The sequence below is a fragment of the Piliocolobus tephrosceles genome, chromosome 20 (assembly GCF_002776525.5).
Source record: "Piliocolobus tephrosceles isolate RC106 chromosome 20, ASM277652v3, whole genome shotgun sequence".
Classification (NCBI taxonomy): domain Eukaryota; kingdom Metazoa; phylum Chordata; class Mammalia; order Primates; family Cercopithecidae; genus Piliocolobus; species Piliocolobus tephrosceles.
The window spans coordinates 42,043,460-42,065,044 of record NC_045453.1 but is presented as its reverse complement, the minus strand read 5'-3'; the positions used below and the strand labels follow the sequence as shown (position 1 = coordinate 42,065,044).

At 41.3% G+C, this 21,585-nt stretch overlaps 1 protein-coding gene across 2 annotated transcripts in view; it reads left to right on the top strand.

Annotated features, from left to right (window-relative positions):
- CFAP61 (cilia and flagella associated protein 61) overlaps nucleotides 1-21,585 on the top strand; it is a 295,737-nt gene that overhangs the window by 4,941 nt on the left and 269,211 nt on the right. For both annotated transcript variants that reach the window (XM_023217758.2, XM_023217759.1), the window contains 4 exons: nucleotides 12,184-12,334; nucleotides 15,295-15,371; nucleotides 16,182-16,249; nucleotides 16,483-16,609. In XM_023217758.2, coding sequence (XP_023073526.1) covers nucleotides 12,184-12,334; nucleotides 15,295-15,371; nucleotides 16,182-16,249; nucleotides 16,483-16,609 — 423 coding nt within the window. The remainder of the gene's footprint in view (nucleotides 1-12,183; nucleotides 12,335-15,294; nucleotides 15,372-16,181; nucleotides 16,250-16,482; nucleotides 16,610-21,585) is intronic.

Sequence of the window (21,585 nt, the reverse complement as noted above, 5' to 3'; positions counted from 1 at the left end):
AAGCAGTACGTTGGAAACCTGGATTTGTTCACAGCTACTGCTGTTAAAATGTTCTTCTGAACTTTAAAATGTGTATAGATTTGTTTCTTAAAAGATCTTTTTTCTCTCTGTTTTGTTTGTTTATAGACCTTCTGTGGGTGACAGAATATAAATATCCTTGAATCTGTTCCTCATTGTTTAATTAATTAATTAATTAATTAATTTTTGAGACAGAGTCTAGCTCTGTTGCCCAGATCTGGGGTGCAGTGGTGCAATCTCAGCTCACGGCAATCTCTGCCTCCTGGGTTCAAGAGATTTTCCTGCCTCAGCCTCCAGAGTAACAGAGACTACAGGTGCATGCCACCATTCCTAGCTTTTTTTTTTTTTTTTTTTTTTTTAGTAGAGACTAGGTTTCATCATGTTGGCCAGGCTGGTCTTGAACTCCTGGCCTCAAGTGATCTGCCTGCCTAGGCCTCCCAAAGTCTTTGGATTACAGGCATGAGCTACCATGCCCGACCCTGTTCCTTATTATTTTTATTGAAAATAGTAAATATCCTAATATTTTGGATTTCATAAAGCTTCATATCAAATACAGTTGAAATGTTTAAGCTAAGGCCAGCCTAAGACATTAAAGTTTGTAGTCTCTAATTACCCCCCTGATGAATGTAATTATAAATTGGCACAATTTTACTAGAGGGCAGTAGGACAGTAGTTATAAAATGCTTAAAAAATAGATATACCAATGAAATGATTTTATTTTTTGGCGTTATGGTGGACTAAATACCTTAAAGATGTCCATTGGATGGAAACAACTAAAATGTTGACACACACAAAAGCTAAGAACTGTGTAGGGAACATTATCAAATTGAAATCAGAAACTTCATTAGGTAAACAGGAACTAATGCTAGCTTTGTCCTTGAGGATTTTTGCCACATTCTATTAATAGCAACTTCATATTTCTGTTTTGATAGCTTTGCAAAGAATGGAAGGTAACTACTCCCTCCACCTAAGGAGGAGAGCACGTGACCCCTTTGTATAAAATTGGGATGTTCGTTGTAGGAATGAAGAAGATATAACCCACTAAATACAAATGGACAGCGAGGGCTCACTCAGCCTCAGCATGGAATAGAGGGGGATAAAGTCTCTTCTGAGAACTCATAAGCACACACTGATTTGAGATCCATGTTCATTATTTGTGTAGTCCAAAAAAAAAACTTGAAGGAAAGAATTTAATTAAAAATGGTCACAGGCTAGTAGTGTGTCCAGGACACTGATGGACATAAACGCAAATCAAGTGTGAAGGGATGCAGCTTCAGCTCAGACTCCAAATAATAACCCCAGATAAAGTTGCAAAGAATATGAGCTCACAGTCAAAAATCATAAACACACAAGGAAACATGTACCATTAGAACCAACAAGAGAAATTATATAAGAGAGACAACTCCCGAAGACTTCAGATATGAAATTAAACAATGAATATAAAATAACTATGTTTATTGTGTCTGAAATAAAAAGGTAATTTTAAAAAGATGATTAAAGAAGGCCGGACATGGTGGCTCACACCTATAATCCCAGCACTTTGGGAGGCTGAGGCAGTAAGATCATGAGGTCAAGAGCTTGAGACCATCCTGGCCAACAGATGAAACCCCATCTCTACTAAAAATACAAAAATCAGCAGAGTGTGGTGGCACACGCCTGTAGTCCCATTACTTGGGAGGCTGAGACAGGAGAATCACTTGAACACGGGAGGCAGAGGTTGCAGTGAGCCGAGATCGCACCACTGCACTCCAGCCTGGGTGACAGAGCGAGACTCTGTCTCAAAAAAAAAAAAAAAAAAAAAAAAAAGATTAAAGACTAAAAAAATCTGAGATGCTGAGGTGGGTGGATCACGCGAGGTCAGGAGTTTTAGACCAACCTGGCCTATATGGCAAAACCCCATCTCTACCAAAAATACAAAAGATTAGCCATGAGTGGTGGCGCACACCTGTAGTCCCAGCTACTCAGGAGGCTGAGGCAGGAGAATCTCTCGAACTTGGGAGGCCGAGGTTTCAGTAAGCCAAGATTATACCACCACACTCCAGCCTGGGCAACACAGTGAGACTCTGTCTTAAAAAAAGTAAAAAAATATAAAAATGAATAATCATGTTTAAACAAAAGTGAAAAAGACCATCTAGAAATTACAATGTAATTGAAATTAAAAGCTCTGTAGATGAATTAAACATCATTCATAGACACAGTTGAAGACAGAAGTAACGAGCTGGAGGATCAATACCAGTAAATTACCTAGAGTTCAACACAGAGAGAAAAAATATGAATGAAGCATGAGTTCTAGTCTAGTTAGACTTTTAGGAGATAATAGGAAGCCAGAGGGTGAATATTTGAAGAGAGAATGGCTGAGAGTTTTTCAGAATTGTTGGAAAGCACCACTTCTTACATCTGGAAAACTCAGTGAATCCCAAAGGGGATAAATACACAGAGAAATCCACAACTGAACACATCATGATGAAACAGCAAAACATTACAGCTAAAAAGATCTGAAAAATAACAGAGGAAAAAAGAAAAAGCCAAGTTACCTGCAAAGAACTAAAGATTAGACTAATAGATTTCTTAGGAGCCACAATAGTAGTGAGAAGATAGTAGAATATCTTCAGTAGTGGAGAGAAAAATAACATCAATTTAGAATTGTGACACCGTTTCACCCAGTGAAACAATTCCTAGTGGGACCTGGGAGAAAATAAATGCATTTTCTGGCAAACAAAAACCTAAGTCATTTACCAGTAGACTCTGAATGGAGGAAATTCCTCAGAATATGCTCTTGGAAGAACAGAGAATACCTCAGCTGGAAAGCTCAAAACACAAGAAGGAATGTCAACAAAAATATGGCAAATATGTAGGTAAATCTAAGAAAAAGTATGACTGGCATAAAACAATAAGATTGATAATGACTGATTTGTGAGGTATAAACCATATGTTAAAACTAAGATTCAGGACAAAAACAGCATATAAATTGGGAGGAACATGATTAGAATGAAAGAATTCTTCAGGTTTTATTCAAGATGGAGGGCGTGGTAAGTGGTATGCAAACAGGCACCCGCGGCTCTCATGAGCCGCACATCCTGTCACTTTCGCAGTTGTGTAGTCTGTTCTCACAGAGAATCATGGCTCGCCCTATGCAACCAATGGAAAGCAGCAGAAGTGAGACCCTATTTGACTTCAAGTCTAAGACATAAGAAGTCTTGCAACTTCCAGTGGGTCTCTGGAAGTGCTCCTTCTCAGAACCCGATGCCGCACTGATGAAAGCTCCAGTCACATGGCTCCCTGTGGGTGCTTCATTTGACAGCCTCTGCTGAGCTCCCCGCTGGCAACTGCCACCAGCTACCAACCATGCAAGTAAGCTGTCTTAGACTCTGAGTCTTCAGATGGTTTTAGCCACTGCTGCCATTTGGTAGCCTGAGATACCATGCAAAAACTGCTTAGTTCAACCCAGGCAGCCCACAGAACCATGAGAGAGAATAATTGTTACTTAAAGCCACTAAGGTTTGGGGTAGTTTATTACACATCAATTGATAACTGGAACAGATAGTAAAGACTGTTAGGAATATATGTTAACATGGTTAAGATCATCATTAAAAGAATAGATGTAGAGATGATAACTTCTGATCTATAGAGGGAAAAATGGAATGAGAAATTTAAAATGAACCCTGAATCTAAAAGAGGACAAGACAGGAGCAGGAAAACAGAAATAAAAAGCAGAGAATGTATTAAAATCACAGAATAAGAAAATAAGTTTTACTATATCAGTAATCATAATAAATGCATCTGGACAAAATTCTTCCATTAAAAGATTAAGATGGGCAGATTGGCTGAACGCAAAACAAAACTGATATTCTATTTATGAGACATACCTAATGTATAAAGTCACAGAAATGTTTAAAGTCAAAGTATCAGGAAAAAAAGATATGCCACCCAAAATCTCATCCAAAAAAAGGGCTAGTATTGCTATATCAACAGCAGACAGCATATAGTTCAGGACGAAAAGCTCCCTACAGATGAAGAGGGTCACTATATAATGATAAAACTGTTCTTGAGAGACCTAAGACAGCTTTAAACTTACATGCTTCTAATGACACAGTTCTAAAATAGATAAAGTGAAAGTCAGTAGAACCAGTAGAGCACTGGAGACTTTCCCGCCTCCCTGTGTTCCCTGTGCCTTTTTGTGTCATTCTCCCTGCTGTAGTCTCCATGTTTTCCATCTTTGCTGAGCCTGTGACTCCCCCGATAGAATGTGATGGAAGTGGGGCTGTCCTGGTCCCAGGCCCAAGTGTTAAGATGGCCTGGCAGCAGGGCTGACGCGGGGGGAGGCACGCGGGACATCCTGGGTACTCACTCCCAGCTAGGGCCCCTGCATGAACCTGAGAGTGAACAGCTCCTTCCATTTTTGAACCCTGGTCCCTCTGGCCTCACCCTAGTTTGAGCCTTGCTGGAAGCTTTCAGTTTTGTGCTCTTCGAACCTTGCACTACCATGTAAAAAGTCTGTCTACTCTACTGGACATACCACCCAGAGAGGCCATATCATAAGAGAGAAGCGTGCGTCTGCATGGAGGAGAATTGAGGAGCCCAGCCTCCAGCAAGAAGGAAGGCCCCATGTCACCCTTCCCGGCGCACCCTAGCCCCTTTGGGCCACCCTCACTGAGGCACAAGACACATGAGGGAAAAAAACCATCCATCTTAGAGGTTCTTGCCCCAACAGATACCCCTACTGTACCCTGTCTGAATTTCTCACCCATAGAATCATGAGCAAATGAAACAGGGTAGCCACTAAATTAGGGATAACCTGTTATGCAGAAATAGATGAACAAAATAGCAGGTCTTAGAGGGAACTTAACAACCTTAAATACTTAGAAGAAAAGAAAGACCTGAAATAAAGTTCAGAGTTTACCTCCAAGTTAGAACAAGAACAGTCCAATCAGCTCAAGGAAAACAGAAAATAAAGGACAAGAGAGCATATTAATGAAATGGAAAACAAGCATCTGGTAGAGGATAAACAAAGCCAAAAGTTCGTTCTTTAAAAAGCCTAAAGAAGGAAAAAACTTCTGACAAGATTAATCAGGAAAAAAAGGAAAACTTTCAAAGTAATGTGAAAAGGACATAATAACTACAGATGTTGCTGAGGTGAAGCAGGTAATAAAAGTGTATTATAGATCCACAATCCTTTAACTAAATCCCTTGTGACTAGTTGTGTTTCAGAATGCAGAATTTTAAAAATTAGTTTCATCCATTGATGAAATATTATTGAATTCCACCCACGAGGGCTGGAGAGATTTCCCATGATTACATACGTTAGGATATGTGTGGTAAAAATGTAAGAATATTTTATTTATGGGATCAAGACTGTAGAGTAACCTCATGTCACTTCAAGTCCAATTTTGCTGCTTCCAGTTTTTAGGGCTTTATGAATTTAAAGGGATTGGGGACCTGTATTAAAAAAACTGCATGCCAATAAATTTGAAAATATGGGGTCCCAGAAAAGTTTCTTAAAATCAACTTAAGAAATGATAGAGGCCGGGCGCGGTGGCTCACGCCTGTAATCCCAGCACTTTGGGAGGCCGAGACGGGCGGATCATGAGGTCGGGAGATCGAGACCATCCTGGCTAACACGGTGAAACCCCATCTCTACTAAAAAAAAAAAAAAAAAAAAATTAGCCGGGCGTGGTGGTGGGCGCCTGTAGTCCCAGCTACATGGGAGGCTGAGGCAGGAGAATGGTGTGAACCCGGGCGGGGCGGAGCTTGCAGCGAGCAGAGGTCGTGCCACTGCACTCCAGCCTGGGCGACAGAGCGAGACTCCGTCTCAAAAAAAAAAAAAAAAAAGAAATGATAGAAACCCATTAAATTGAATTGTTAATTTTAAATCCTCCACCAATACAATGGTAGGCACAACTGCCTTTACAAGCAGTCCTAACAAACATTTAGGGATTGAGTATGTCCCAAATAAATACAAGTTCTTGGAAGCAGAAAGAGAATATTTTTTAGCTTACTTTATGAGGCTAGCATAATGTTAATATCAAAATAAGACAAAGACAGTACAAGAAAGGAAAGTTAATGGCCAATCTCACATAGAAAGAGAAATAAAATTAACATTCATGCCTTGCTCATGAACATGGATGTAAAAATTCTAAAAGAAAATAGGAAAGGAATCTAATAATGAACTAAGAAGATATGATTATGATTAATTGATCATGGTATTCAAGTTTGGTTTAATATTAGAAAATGGATTAGTCTAATTCATCAAATTAACAAAGGTGAAAATGTAATCTCAATAAAGACAAAATCATTTGATAAAATGCAATATTCTTAGTAATAATTCTTAACAAAATAAGATAAGATGATTCTCATATGTGTAAAAACCTTTAACAAACACCATATGTAATGATAAAATATTAAAACAATCTTTGCATAATAAATGAGGATGCCTGTTGTCATGAGATCCTAGCTATTGCAGTAAGGGAGAGCAAAAGCAATAAAATGTACTAGGATTTGAAAGGAAGAAACAAATTGTCGTTTTTTGCAGGTGTGATATATTCTCTACTTAGAAAATTGGAAGGAATATGAGTTAGAATAAATACAGAAGTTTAAAATTCCTGGCTATAAAGTCATTGAACAAAAACCCATTGCATTTTTATATACTAACAATGAACAGAAAACATTTTTCTATTTACACCCATGCCAAAGAATATAAAGTACCTAGTATAAAACTGACAAAATAACTCCAAGCTCATTATGGGGTAAATCGTCAACTATTGAAAGACATTGGCTGGGCGCGGTGGCTCACCCTTGTAATCCCAGCACTTTGGGAGGCCGAGGCGGACGGATCACAAGGTCAGGAGATCGAGACCATCCTGGCTAACACTGTGAAATGCTGTCTCTACTAAAAATACGAAAAAATTAGCCGGGTGCGGTGGCGGGCGCCTGTAGTCCCAGCTACTCAGGAGGCTGAGGCAGGAGAATGGCATGATCTCGGGAGGCAGAGCTTGCAGTGAGCCGAGATCGCGCCACTGCACTCCAGCCAGGGGGACAGAGTGAGACTCAGTCTCAAAAAAATAAAATAAAATAAGACATTAAGGAAAGCGTAAATACAGTAGTCACCCCTCATCCCTTATCTGAGAGAAATATATTCCAAGACCCCCAGTGGATGCCTGAAACTGAGGATAGTACCACATCCAATTGTTACTAGTCAGAACACATTTTTGTTCATGCCTTCCACCCACAAATGTAATGGCTTTTCCATCTTAACTAGCATTTGCTATGCACTGTGACCATAACCTTTGTAGTGTGAGGTGCAACAGGACAACTAGCACGAATTTTTTTTCCATTTTCAAAATTTCATGGATTAAAGATTTCTTCTTACCCTAGATCTTAGCAACCTCAGCATACAATTTATTTTTTCCTCATTAAGTTGAGAATTTTCACCTTTTCGTGTAAAGGAAGCCTTTTACGGCTTCTCTTCAGCATATCTGAATTACCAGCATCACTGCTCTTGCACTTTGAACCAAAGTACTATGATGCAGTGACAGTCGATCTGGTAACAGAGTGCAGTTATCAGATCTAATACTAGGTGACTCACGGGTAGCAGCATCTACAGTGTGGGTCTGCTGGACAATTCCTGGGCAGGACGGGGTGGAATGGCATGTAATTTCATCTTGCTACTCAGAATGGCATGCAATTATAAATTTATAGATTGTTTATTTCTGGAATTTTCCATTCAGTATTTTCTAACTGCCGTTGACTGCAATTAACTATGAAACTGTGGGCCATGAAACCACGGAGAAGTGCGGGGACTACGGTATTTCAAGAGGTAGACTACATTTTGGACAGGAAGATTCAAATCACAAAGTCAGTTTCCCTCCACCCCCATCAAAATCCTAACAAGATTATTTGTCAAGCTTAATGAGTCTAAATCTGTATGGGAAAGCAAAGGTTCAGGATAATCTGAAGGAAGAAAAATAAGGTGGAGAGGCTTGCCAACTAAAGATTCATTGTAGGTATAGTAACCAGGGCAGTGTGGTAATTTGCAGGAAATTGACAAAAGACAAATGGACCAGGATAGAGATCCCAGAAACAGACCCATACCTATATAAAAATTTGATGATGGCTTTGTGGGAAAGGGATGTGCCAATCAATAAATGGTGCTGGGAGAGTTTGTTGTTCACATGGAAAAGAAAATAATAACCAACCTCATGTAATAGAAAACTTTTAAAAAATTAATTCTGGGTGAATTTATGATATAAATGTGAAAAAGTCTGACATTGATGACAGAACCTTCTGGATTCCAAATTCATTTATCCAGCTTCCTGGTGAATGCCAACCCTTGGATACCTAGTAGGCACTTGAATCTAGCGTGGTCTTCACCTGCCTTCAATCCACTCTTCCCACACTTTTCCTATCTCAGTAACTCCAGCCTTCCCCTTGCTCAGACCCCAAACATTTAAAAAAAAAAAAAAAAAAAAAAAAAAGTTAAAATGGGATCTTCATAACTGAAAGGGTTGCAAGCTATCTTAGAAGCCAGTGTATTTTCAGAAGTAAAAGCAAATTTAAATTTTCACTGATGTCCTGAAGCTTCCAAAACAGCTGCTACTAAGCCCACACAATGTTTCATTTTTTTATATTAGGCAACTCCTGTCCCTTGGCCAAGTCAACTACAAGGCTTAATGACTTATTTTATAGACATTTAAAAAAAAAGGTGGTTCTTTTGTGGTCTGTGTGTTTGGTTTTGTTTTATTGCTACCTGTTCCGTTACAGAAGTACAGGAACAAATAAAACTGATCTCACCTAAGGCTGGGCGCGGTGACTCACGCCCCTAATCCCAGCACTTTGGGAGGCCAAGGCGGGGGGGATCACGAGGTCAGGAGATCGAGACCATCCTGGCTAACACGGTGAAACCCCGTCTCTACTAAAAATACAAAAATTAGCTGGATGTGGTGGCAGGCACCTGTAGTCGCAGCTACTCGGGAGGCTGAGGCGGGAGAATCGCTTGAACCCTGGAGGGGGAGGTTGTGGTGAGCTGAGATCGTGCCACTGCACTCCAAACTGGGTGACAGAGCAAGACTCTGTCAAAAATATATATATGGGGGGTGTGTGTGTGTGTGTGCGTGTGTATATATATATATATCCTCTTCTTTCCCTTTGTTCCCATGGTGATTTTTATCTGTGCTATGGAGGACCTAGTGGCTAAGGGGTAATAAGAAGTAAAAATTATATACATAAAAAGATAATGCTACAAAAGTTACTTTTTACAGTCAGCTATTTGTAAACTGTAGTGCATTTTCCCATTGAAACAAAGTAATTCATGACTGGCTTCCCAGGCCAACCCACAAAAGCATATTGAATCTTTAATGTCTATGTGGTATATAGTATTGTGCTCATTGTACTATAGGACCCAACTGCCATCCTGAGGTTCCCATGGATAAATGCATTTTGTTAGAATTGGATTCCAGAAGCACATTGTTCTTTGCTTCCCTGAGGGGATGGTGGCTGCGCTGTCCCAAATTCTTGCCCACTTCTTCCTTCCTACCGTCGCCACTATCGTCAGAGCTGATGTGTACGGTGTCTGGTGCATTTTCTCATCTGGTTTAGAGGGAGCACTCTCAGCTTGAGACCATAGGTCATGACTCTGGGAGTCTGGGGCAGAGGAGCCCAAAAGACCAAGAGCTGGAGGGAGATGATAGAGGTAGATGGAAGTGAAGGATTCAGTGAGAAGTTTTGGGGCTGCATCCCTGTGCTAAAGAGCCCTGTGTGAATACTGTATTCTAGGAACCTGGGACAGTCTACTGCCTCCTTTCCTTGATAGCCAGTGCTTGTATGGGGCCCCTGGACCAGGAGCAGCCCTGTTTCATTCCCCTGTGGCTGAGGAGTGTGATCATATGTGGCTGCTGTGTCTTCCTCTGAGAAGGGACAGTGGCTGCAGGCACTGAGATTGATATCCCCGACACAATGTTTCCCAAAGAGGCCTGTACATCTGTTGGTACCCAGGGGGATTTCACTTGCTACATGCAGGAAAAAATTTTGTTTTAAATGTTACATCTTTATTTTTATAGTTACTTTCTTCTTCTTCTTCTTTTTTCTGAGGCGGAGTCTTGCTCTGTCGCCAGGCTGCAGTGCAGTGGCGTGATCTTGGCTCGCTGCAACCTCCACCTCCTGGGTTCAAGCCATTCTCTTGCCTCAGCCTCCTGAGTAGCTGGGACTACAGGCGTGTGCCATCACTCCCAGCTAATGTTTGTATTTTTAGTAGAGGTGGGGTTTCACCATGTTGGCCAGAGTGGTCTCGATCTCTTGACCTTGTGATCTACCTGCCTCAGCCTTCAGAAGTGCTGGGATTACAGGCTTGAGCCACTGCGCCCGGCCTTTACCTTCTATTTATGGCAAGAGATACTGGTTTTCCATTTATGGTAGCGATGTATATTTCCTATTAAAACTTTAAGCCCAAAGTAAATTGATTTAAAGAAAAAAGTACAGGAAGTGCCTGTGTGTGAGAGACTGCTGTTTGGTGAACTGCTCTAGTAAAAGGGTACACTGTCAAGTGAGATAAAGCAGGCTACAAATAGTATAGGTTGTGGGATTCCATTTTTATTTATTTATTATTTATTATTATTATTTGTGAGATGGAGTCTCGCTCTGTTGTCCAGGCTGGAGTGCAATGGTGCGATCTCAGCTCACTGCAGCCTCTGCCTGCCGGGTTCAAGCGATTCTTTGCCTCAGCCTCCCAAGTAGCTGGGATTACAGGCGTGTACCACGACACCCGGCTAGTTTTTGTATTTTTAGTTGAGATGGGTTTTCACCATGTTGGCCAGGCTGTCTTGGACTCCTGGCCTCAAGTAATCTGCCCACCTTGGCCTCCCAAAATGCTGGGATTACAGGTGTGAGCCACCGTGCCTGGCCAGATTCCAGTTTTAAAAACACATGATGTACATTTCAACATATATATTTACCCTCATGAAAAGATAAGTCTGGAGAGACAGAAACCAAGGTATTGACAGTAGTTGGTTATCTATGGAAGGTGGGATTAAAACTGATTTTCCAAATTTTTTTTTCTCTTCTTGCTTAGATGTTCTCATTCTTTCTGCACTGATAGTGTATTCCTTCTGTGATAAAAACATGGCTGGAAAGCCCATGTCACTTTCTGTCCTCCTGTCATCTCCTCTTCGCCTCTTCCTCCAGTTACATGCTTGCTTCTTCCTGTTCTCCTCAAGAAGGAACATGGGTAACTGCTGCCGTCTTTGTGTTTTGAGTGACTGTTTAACTATTTCTTCCTCCAACTTAAGATGCCAGTAGGTTTTATTTCACTAAGAAAGTAAAAAATACATTTAAATTTATGCACAAATGGTTCTTGGGGTGGTAAACTATATGCTACCTTTAAGTGCCTTTAAGTCTTGCTCCCTTGATGGGCCACAAGACAGGGTAGCAGTTGGAAGGGATTGTCAAGATAGGCCCTCTGAGACAACCACCAGAATAAGACTGGAAGGCCTGCTTCTCCTTTCTTCGTTTTATTAACTCACTGGGTTACCTTAGCTTAAGCAAGATCCCTGAGAGCCCCATTTCTGCAGCTGGGTCAGACGATAATCCAGATTCCCAGATTCCATATGAATGAATCAGTAAGTCCAGGGACATGGACTCACAGTTTGGAGGAATTGCTTGAGAATGCTAACTGAGATGGAGCTAAACTGTTAGCTTTACCACTGTGTATAGGTGACCGATTCATCCGAGTTTGCCCAGGACTTTCATTTTTTTAAGCCATTAAAGTCTTATATCTTAGGCACTCCCAGTCCCGGGCAAAGAGGGACACTTGGCCACCCTAACCGCAGATGTTTAGGTCAAACACAGTGGTATTGGCAACATGGAGAGGATAGGGAAAACTGTGTAGTCAAATATCTTCCTAGCCAATCTCCAAGGGAAAGATAGTAGATACTCAATGTCATAAATGTAATACCTTTCTCATGAAATGCCATTTTGAATACAAGTTTAGTTGACAGCACCACTTGTCCTGAACGATGTACCCCAAAGTGGCTGCAATATCATTCCCACCTTTTCCAAACATTATCAGCCCTCATGCAATGGCTGCTGAGCTCCAGTAGCCAGAGGGGAAAAAATGATATGTCCTCACCTCACTGTTTGTAATCTTATTCATGTTTGCAATTTTAATGATTTCTGCAGAGAAAAGGCAAACTTTGCTGTTACCCTCTGCAATGACAAGGAGGAGATCATGGCCCAGGCCACCTTCCTGGACTACCCCAACTGGAATGTTGCCAAGCAGGACGACTGGGTGTCAGTGTTCCGGGAGCTCGACAGTGACATCCCATGCACAGTAAGAAATCACATACAATGCTTATTAGAACACCCTGAATCTTGAGGGGGAGTCCTGTGTTTGTAATTATGTCTTTCCAAGTTTTGGACTGAACAGTGTATGACATCATGACACTTAAAAGTGAAGGTAGCTGGTGGGGAGGAAAAGGGCCGAGAGTAGTGCCAGAAGGGATAGGAAAGGACAGGGAGTTGCCAAGTTGGCTAGCTGCTGGCAAGGCCTGGATCATGCTGCACTAATGAGGGCAGGGGAGGAATTAGTGGAAGTGTCAAACGTGTGCTTCCAGGTCTCACGTTGTTCTCCAGGCGTCAGTGTCCAAGGTCATTGATATGTTAGGAGAGCACCTGCCATCTACACACTTGCCCTTGTAATCATGACAGCAGAGCCTCAGACTTCTGTCACATTCTATAATTTTCAAAATGCCCTCGTGAACCTTGGCTTATTTAATGTCTTCTAGCTGCCGGCACATGACAACTTGTTGGCCAACAGAAGCTAGGTTAGTGGTTCCCAGGAGTCTGGCCTGGGTACCTGGTGCCAAATCCTGAGCTTTCCCTACATGCAACCTGCCAGAGTCAGGCTAGAGACAGGCCCTGGTTTTTGTGGAGTGCCAGAGGCTGCAGCTCTGGGCAGCACCCTTGCCTTATGGTGGAATTCTGCAGCACGTCCCCAGAGCCCTCATGTCAGAAGAAAAGGGAATGCCAAATGAGTGTGTGGGTGAATTCACCCCCCGTACACGTGTGTAAATGTGCACACATACACCCACCCCTAAGCAAATTATTCAGCATTTATTTCACTAGATGGTGCCTTCCCCTCATCTTTTGTGCTCTCTCCTACCCTGCCACCCTGTATACCCAAGGACTGTTGTCAGAAAAATTATCCCAAACTTGAAAATAGACCAAAAAGATGATTTCAGTCCAATGCTTGCACCTTTGGTTGACCAGCCTGTTTTACAATGCTGTAGGAATGGCAATTAGCCTGTAGATTTTTGTCCATTAGGATGTAAAGAATTCCTGTCTGGAAAGAGGCAACCTCAAAGGTTATGGTTTGTTATGGTTATGGATGTGACCTATTTGGAATCTAATGCAGCAATCTTATTCTTTCCTTTTCCTAGTAAATCACCTGAAGTATCCAGCTCTTCAAGTGCAAAGAATTATTTTTATCATCTCACTGGTTGCCTCATTAATTGATGAGTTGAAGTTGAATAAACCTCTGATAGATGTTTATTTTATATTTGCATTAGGGTTATGATTTTACCTTTCTGAAAATTATAAATTAACACTCTTACTTATAAACACATGTCCCTTTTGTTTCTTTTCAAACTATCTTCTGTGACAGCATAGAGCTGGGCTGTCCAATGTAGTTGCCACCAGCTTTATGTAACTAATGAACACTTGAAGTGTAGCTAGTCTGAATTGAGGTGTTCCATAAGTATAAAATATGCCAGATTTCAAATACTTAGTAGAAAACAAAGAGTGTATAATATCTCATTAATGATTTTTATAATGATTGCTTGTTAAAATGATACTATTTTGAATATATTAGGTTAAATATTAAATATTAAACATTAATTCACCTTTTATTCTTTTTTAATGTGTCTACTAGAAAATTTGAAATGACATTTGTGGCTTGCATTACTTTTCTGCTGGATGTCACCAGTATATAGAGCCTTAAGGTTTAATGTAATACCTATCCCAGGGGTATTTGCAGCTGAAGTAATGATTTTTATCTTAAAGCTAAAGAATAAATCTTGCATTGTAATATTTATGATGGAAGAGAGAATTTGGGAGACAAATCAAGCAAATAATAAGCCATGTGCTCCTGAGGCTAGTCCTATTCAGAATGTAAGGCAGATATTGAGTGAGATTATTGTGGGATTAAATGAGTGAATACACAGCAAGTGCTTAAAATCATGTCGTCGTCATCGTTATCTGCATTTTTGGGGTTTGTATTGTTTGCCTTTTGGGAGTTTTCAAGCTCATGAATCAAAACATGGTTTACCTCTTGCGCTTTTAGGGACCATACAATTCTTTGCGAGTGCTTGTGAGTCACACACCATCCAACAGAAATGGGGGAAAGGCACACAGAAGTGCCATTGGTCCCACAAAGCTGTCTAGAAAGTTATTCAAAAAAACAAGAAACCCAGGCAGCACCCATGCTGTCCTGATATAGGTGCCAGCACTACCCTTGCCAGTCAACCAGTCCACATCTGCACTATTTCCAGAATTTGAAGATTTGTTCATAAGCACAGAGGTACCGAGTTGAGTGGACCAATGTGTGGATGTTTGAACCACTTACTCATTATTTAGGCCACTTTAAAAATCTGCAGAAGGAAGAGACAAAGCTCTTTTAAACCTTGGAAGATTTAACTGGAAAGTCATGTTAGAATCTTACTACTGTGAGTTTTCAGCTCCCAGGTTTTCTGGATCCCAAGAGTAATATTTGATTCGGACTCTGGGAATGTTGAACAAAACAAGCCAATGGATTCTGAACGTGGCATCTGCCTTCCATTTTTCAAATTCATAAGAGAATCTCTCCCTCCTGTCACATGAATAGAGCAGCAGCTGCTGACTCAAGAGCGCCGGGAAAAGGGTGATTGTCTTTCACTTGGCATAGACACCCCTGAGGACAAGACTACTGAGTTAATAATCGATTTCACTCCCCTGCAGGCTCTTCCCTGCCCACAGCTCATTCGTGAGGGCAGGAGGAAGGGCGGGCGCTCTGGACTCATTTACGATCCCTGTTTCCTTGAATAATTCTGAGCGAAGAGGACAGAAGGTGGCAAACGGAGTCAGTGAGACAGCTCAAATGCTGCCTGGGTGTTGCATCACTTAGACATAAAATATCAACCCTAAATGCCAGGCTGTTCTGTGTCTGTGGATGCCCCGAAAGCCTCCTCCAACCCTGCTCTGACCTAGCCTGAATGCTGACTCAGCCTTTAATCCGTGTTGTCTTTTCTTCTGCAGCCCCTGAATACGTTGTTCATGCACCTCTTTGTGGCCGTGGATGAGTATTCTGTTGGCTGTTGCAAAGAGATTCTTCGGTGAGTGGATGGGGCGGTGCGGTGGTGAACACGAAAGAGACTGTGTGGATAGTTTTGAAATAGTTTTTAAAAGACATGAAATTCTTTGGGATGTTTAATTTGATTGTGATTTGTGGCTATATTAAAATATTTACTTTGAATAGCAATAATATTTCTGAAAGAAGATAATTCTTTGAATCTATTGTCCATTCTGCACGCTGATATCATTTGAGGCAAACTAGTAGTGCAGTAATTTAAAGAAATGGATTTGGGGTGAGGGGAGTAGGAGAAGAGTTAAGTGTCACAAGCTTGGACATTTCTAAAAACTGCTTTTCTTCATCTTATCCTTAGAAATGTTTATTAACACGACAGACTTCAAAGCATCCTGAATAATAGGATGCATGGAAAATGACCAGCAGGGCTACCAAGTCATGGCAGTGTGTCTCTGACAGCCTCTGACAGCCTGCACAGACATTTGGGGGTGGTGACCGCAGCTTTCAAGTCAGTTTGTAATGTCACACCAGACTGTCCAGATGCCAGGTCAAAGGTTAATATTAGCAGAAATCTGGTGTGCCATATGAACATGGCACCCTTTATTCTCTCTGCCTCCATGGGACAGATCGAAAAGGGGCCCTTTAGAACCCAAGGAAAAGTAGAGAAGAAAAAGAAATTGCCTTGAGGCTGTTCTTGCCATTGCAGGTGGGGAACAAAGGAGCCCATGTGGATTTAGGAGCACCTCACCTTTTTAGCGACAACATTTGTCTTCATAAAGTGCCAGCTGATGGGATTGCTTTGTTGTTAACACCAGCCCACCCTCTCTTTCCTCACCAGAACCGTGTATAAGGCAGTGCCAGAGCTGCATTTCATATTTCTCATCGTGCCGTCCTACATGAGCCTAGGTAAGGCCCGCCCAACCACCTCTGGTCCCCAGTAGCAAACATTGAAAATTCACTCCCAGAATGGTGCTTTGGGGAATGAGAAATAAGAATGGTCTCCAGGTCCTCAATGTATCATGTGCATATTTGATTAGAACAATTAAAGCACAATTTAGAATGGAAACTACATTTTGTTCTGATATCCCAAATTTATTTCTTGATAAATAAGGACATGTTTCTTTATCTCTGTGATTTAGGCTCGACTCTCATAACTGTTTTTGACCAAGTGGGGAACATTCCATGTCTGACGTATGAGGAAGACTTTGCAGTGCATATATGTCACAGGCACAGCCACTATCCTCAGCTGCACGTTCGCAAAGCCAGGTACAGTTGGAGTCATGCCTTGCGTGACCTAAGCTTGCTTCACTGCGACAGTCATCTTCCCAAGACTCTTTAAACTACCAATGCTAAGTGACCATAGCTTAGATAAAAATTTTTTACAATACCCATAAACATTACTTCATTTGGATATCTTTACAGTTCCCCTTAATGACATTATTTGCGGGACTATCTGATGATACTCATTTTGTTCTATGTGGCTATAACATTGAGCATTGACTCCTTAGGGGTTTCTGAAAACATACAATCCTAGGTCCCACACAGTAAGATAACTTCCAAATAAAACAAGCTTGAAAATGAACCTGCCTATTCGGTTTTCCTGGTAAAACCCAACTATTTTCTGACATTCAGTGAGTGAGGATGCTGTTGACCCCACAGAGGGGTTTTCCAAGTTGAAGTTCTCTACCATCAGGTGCCCCAAGTTCAGCAGTTTTAGGGAGATGGCTGTGGTAGTGTTTTCCAAAGATGGCTGCCATACCACCTTCCACCCCGCAGGCTCTTCTTTGATGTGACCTTGCCACTCCTCTCTTCAAGCCTTGGGGGTTCCATCCTCTCTTCCTGGAGCTGGGTGGGTTGTGACTACTTTGACCAGTAGACCATGGCCAAAGGGGTGCTCTGGGACTTGTGAGGCTGGAAAGCTTCTGCCTGGCACTCTCAGGATGCTTGCTCTGGAGGAAGCCAGCCGTATGTAAGAAGTCTGGAGAAGCCACATGTTCACAAAGGAGGGGTGGTTGACAGCCCCAGCTGGGCTCCTGCTGACAGTTAGCTTCCACTGCCCACTGTGTGAGCGAGCCATTGTGGACGCCCAGCCCAGGAGAGCCCCATATATCTACAGCACAGCTGACCTCTGATTGGAGCCACATGAAAGACTCAAGTGAGGATGCCCAGCTGAGCCCTGCCAGAGTTCTGACTCACACAACCATGAGCGATGTAAAGTGGCTGTTAGAAATAAGAGTGCATTATGAAATCATCTCACAGGGGTGGTTGCTTGGCTTATCAGTGAAGAATAAATTGTATCTTTTAGGATCAGCCATTGCTGTGTTTGAGGAATGCTGACTTTCTTTAGAAAAGTATTTTAAAAGTTTTAAAAACTTTATAAAAGGAAGAGCCTATCATTTACCAGGCATGTAGCAGTAGTATGGCATTTTTGTTAAGAGTTTGCAATGCTGGCATAAGATAGATGTGGATTCTGATCTTGGCTCTCCTGCTCACCAGGTGGGTTAACTTACAAAAGGAAAGTGACCTCTGCGGGGGTGTAAGTTCCCTCTGTCAGTGGGTGTAAGCCTATTGTCTACAGCACAAGATTGTGATGATTGTGAGCCAATGAATGTCAAGCACATAGCACACTTCCTGCCACGTGTAAGGGCCCAGGAAATATTAAATATTGTTATGACAAAAGGCCTTAGAGTTAAGTGGTGGGGAGAGACTCACTTCAGTTAACTGTCACGTTGGTAGCTGAGAAGCGGGGTGCACAGAGAGAGATGAGGACAGCTTCATTACAACCGCTCCCCCCGTCCAAAAAAAAACGCGCCAATTGTCCATCCATCAGTTAATGTTGTTTACTCTTACAGACTGTGGTACATCTATACAGTGGATGCTGCTCAGCAATTCAATGGAATGAACCATTTACATATAGTAGCGTGAATCACTCTCAGAAGGTTTATGCTGAGTGAAGGCAGACTTAGAAACAAAAAGTGTATACAGTACTGCTGATTACACTTTTATGATGTACAAAATGGGTGAAAAGCATCCGTAGAGATAGGAATCAGATGGAGATAGAAACCAAGATCATGGAGATCATGACACAGGCTAGAATTCTAGCAGCGACAGGTCACAGAGATCCAGGTTGTTGACAAAAAGAGTCAAACTCGGTAAAATGTTTGAAGAGATTTATTCTGAACCAAATACGAGTGACCAGGGCTTTGCGACAGCCGCACGAGGTCCTGAGAACTTATGCCTGAAGTGGTTGAGCTACAGCTTGGTTTTATACATTTTGGGGAGATATAAGACACAAATCAATAAACATAAGATGTGCATTGGTTCAGTCTGGAAAGACAGGACAACTCAAAGCAGGGAAGGGCCTTCCAGATCATAGGCAGATTCAAAGATTTTCTGATTAGCAGTTGGTTGAAAGGGTTTATCTAAAGACCTGGAATCAATACCAGGGAGTGTCTGGGTTAAGACAGGGGTTGTGGAGACCAAGGTTCTTATTGTGCCGATGAGGCCTCCAGGTAGCAGGCTTCAGAGAGAATAGATTGTAAATATTTTTTATCGAACTTAAAAATATGCCTGACTCTTAGTTAATTCTGTCTTGGATCAGGAAAAAATGCCTGGAAAGGGAAGGGGATTCACTACAGAATGCAGAATTTTCCCAGAAGAGACAGCTTTACAGGGCCATTTCAAAATATGTCAAAGACATATATTTTGGGGTAAAATACTTCAGTTTATTTCAGGGCCTGCCCTGCTGTCATGTTGGTATCTTATTCCTACAAAGAGTCTGTTCTGTCATTCTTAAGGTCTCTGTTTTCATGTTAATCCTGGTCAGCTGTGCCTTAATGCCAAAGGGAAAGTATAATGAGGCATGACCGACCACCCATTCCCATCATGGGCTGAACTGGTATTTCAGGTTTATGTTGGAATACCCTTGGCTGAGAGGAGGAGTCCATTCAATTGGTTTGGGGGGCTTAGAATTTTATTTTTGGTTTACATGGTGGGGAAAGGATCAGGTCAGGTGCATAGATACAGAGAGACATGTTAGAGAGTAGCACTTGGTTACAGTTGGATGGGGGAGTTGAGGGATGAGGAGTTAATGGTAATTCAGGGTTTTCAAGTTTAGGGGAAATGGTGATTTTATTAACTGAAAGTAGAAATAATAGATTTAAATGGACAGGAGAAGGTTGGAAATCGAAATAGAGGGAAAAGCCAGGTTTGAGATACACATTTGTGAGTTGTCAGTTTGTCGATAAGTGGGGAGATCATGAAAATGAAGGAGATTGTCTTCTTCATTGGTGAAGATTGGTGAGGGGGAGATTGTACCTTGAAAAAGCATAGGACCAACCAGGGCAGAACTTTGAAAAATGAAAACAAGCTATGAATAATAAGAAAGAAAACTAGAAGAGAGGGAGAGGAATATAGAAGAAATTAAGACTCATAAAGTGGCGAAAGGTGCAGGGAAATGAAATTATTTGAGTAAAAGAGAAGCCGTTAGATTTGGCAATTTAAAAGGCACAGATAGGATGAATAAAACTGATACTTCCAGCCAAACTGACCAAGAAAAAAGACAAATTGCCAGTATCAGGAATGAAAGAGGTGATATCACTACAGATCCTACAGGGATTAAAAGATTAATATGGGGACACTACAAATAACTCAATGTCAATAAATCAAAAAATTTAGATAAAAATGGGCCAATTCCTTGAAAAACACAAATTACTAAAACTCATTTAAGAAAAAATAGATAACTTGGATGCTTCCATATCTATCAAAGAAAAATCAGAAGAACTTTGGGTGAGAGGGAGGGGCCCCCCTGCCCAGACATTGGCCTCTTCCCAGCCCACAGCCTGATTTGCTCTTTTTCTCCTTTTTCTCTGCCTGGCGACAGAGTGAGACTATCTAAAAAAAAAGAAGAAGAAGCAAAAAAGAGTTTCCCCATCTGTTAGGTCAAAATAGTATTTTGTTGCTTTAAATTGCATTTGTCTAAATGTGTGAGAGTTTGAGTGCCTTTTATAGGTTCCCTTTTAAATGAATAAAATACTTGAATTTAAAGTAATTTCCAGTTAAGCTAACATCCTACTGGATGATTAAACATGTTCCTACAAAGTAGGCAATTCTAGACAATTTCAAAGGATTAGGCAGGGGATAGATATGAGTTAGTTACAACTGACAGAGGCAAATTTCTGAAAGTATTTTCTTAAGTTTTAGTCAGGATACCCAATTTGTATCTTGGGAATTATCATTTTCTGGAGGTATGTAGGGCTTAAGTACTTTCAACTTAGTTATTCAGCAAGGCATTATTGTAATAGAAAACTTGTATATAAATCCAACACTGAAAATGACATGTATAGAAACAGCCCATCCAAAAATTCCCTATTCCTTTCACTTTTTAGTAAGGTATTGTCTGTTAATTTACTCTCTAATACCCTACTTGTCACTCAGGATGCAGGGCGCAGGAGAAAAGGTGTGGGATGTGCTCAGTGCAGTGCCTGGCTCCCAGTAAGCATTTGGTAACAGATGGTTGTGGTTTGGTCTCCCTTTCTCCTTCCTTTCCTTCCCCGCTTCCTCCTTCTCTTCCTTTCTTCTCTTGAAAACTTGAGTGCTATGGACTATAACCTTCAGTGGACAAGGCTCACAAAACTTGAAGTAAACCTGGATACCTTAACCTGAGGTCTTGCACGTACGCCCCCTGATGGTGTGCCCACAGAAAATCTGAAAGAAGCAAAGCAAAGAGGAATGATAGCGAAGAGGTGACAGTGGATACTTTGCAGTGAGGAAGGGATGTTTGTAAGAAGATAAGTGGACAGTAGGGAATTCATGTGGAAATGAATTGTATGACAGTGCCTTTGCCTGCAGAAGGTAGAGAGGTGTGGCACATTTTAGAAAGCCCTCGATCCACATGTTCAGATTCGAGTTTTGATACTTGCAGGCACAGGATTTCATGTATCTGGAGAATGCAGTTGTGTGGACTACCTCCCTCCTTAACAACGCTAGAAAAATGGAGACTTTACAGAAATCAAACAGGCGTGGCTGTGTGGCTCTTAGGCCACCTCCTTTCTCTTATTTCCCTCACATGTTTTTTGACATCCATTGCAATGATAGTTACTTGCACTGATAGTTAATGGTGAAGAATACAATTCTTTTTTTTTTTTTTTTTTTTTTTTTTTTTTTTTTTGTGGTTGTTTTTTTCTCCTCCCGAATAATAATTTTTTTTTTTTTTTTTTTTTTTTTTTTTGTCACCGGTTGCG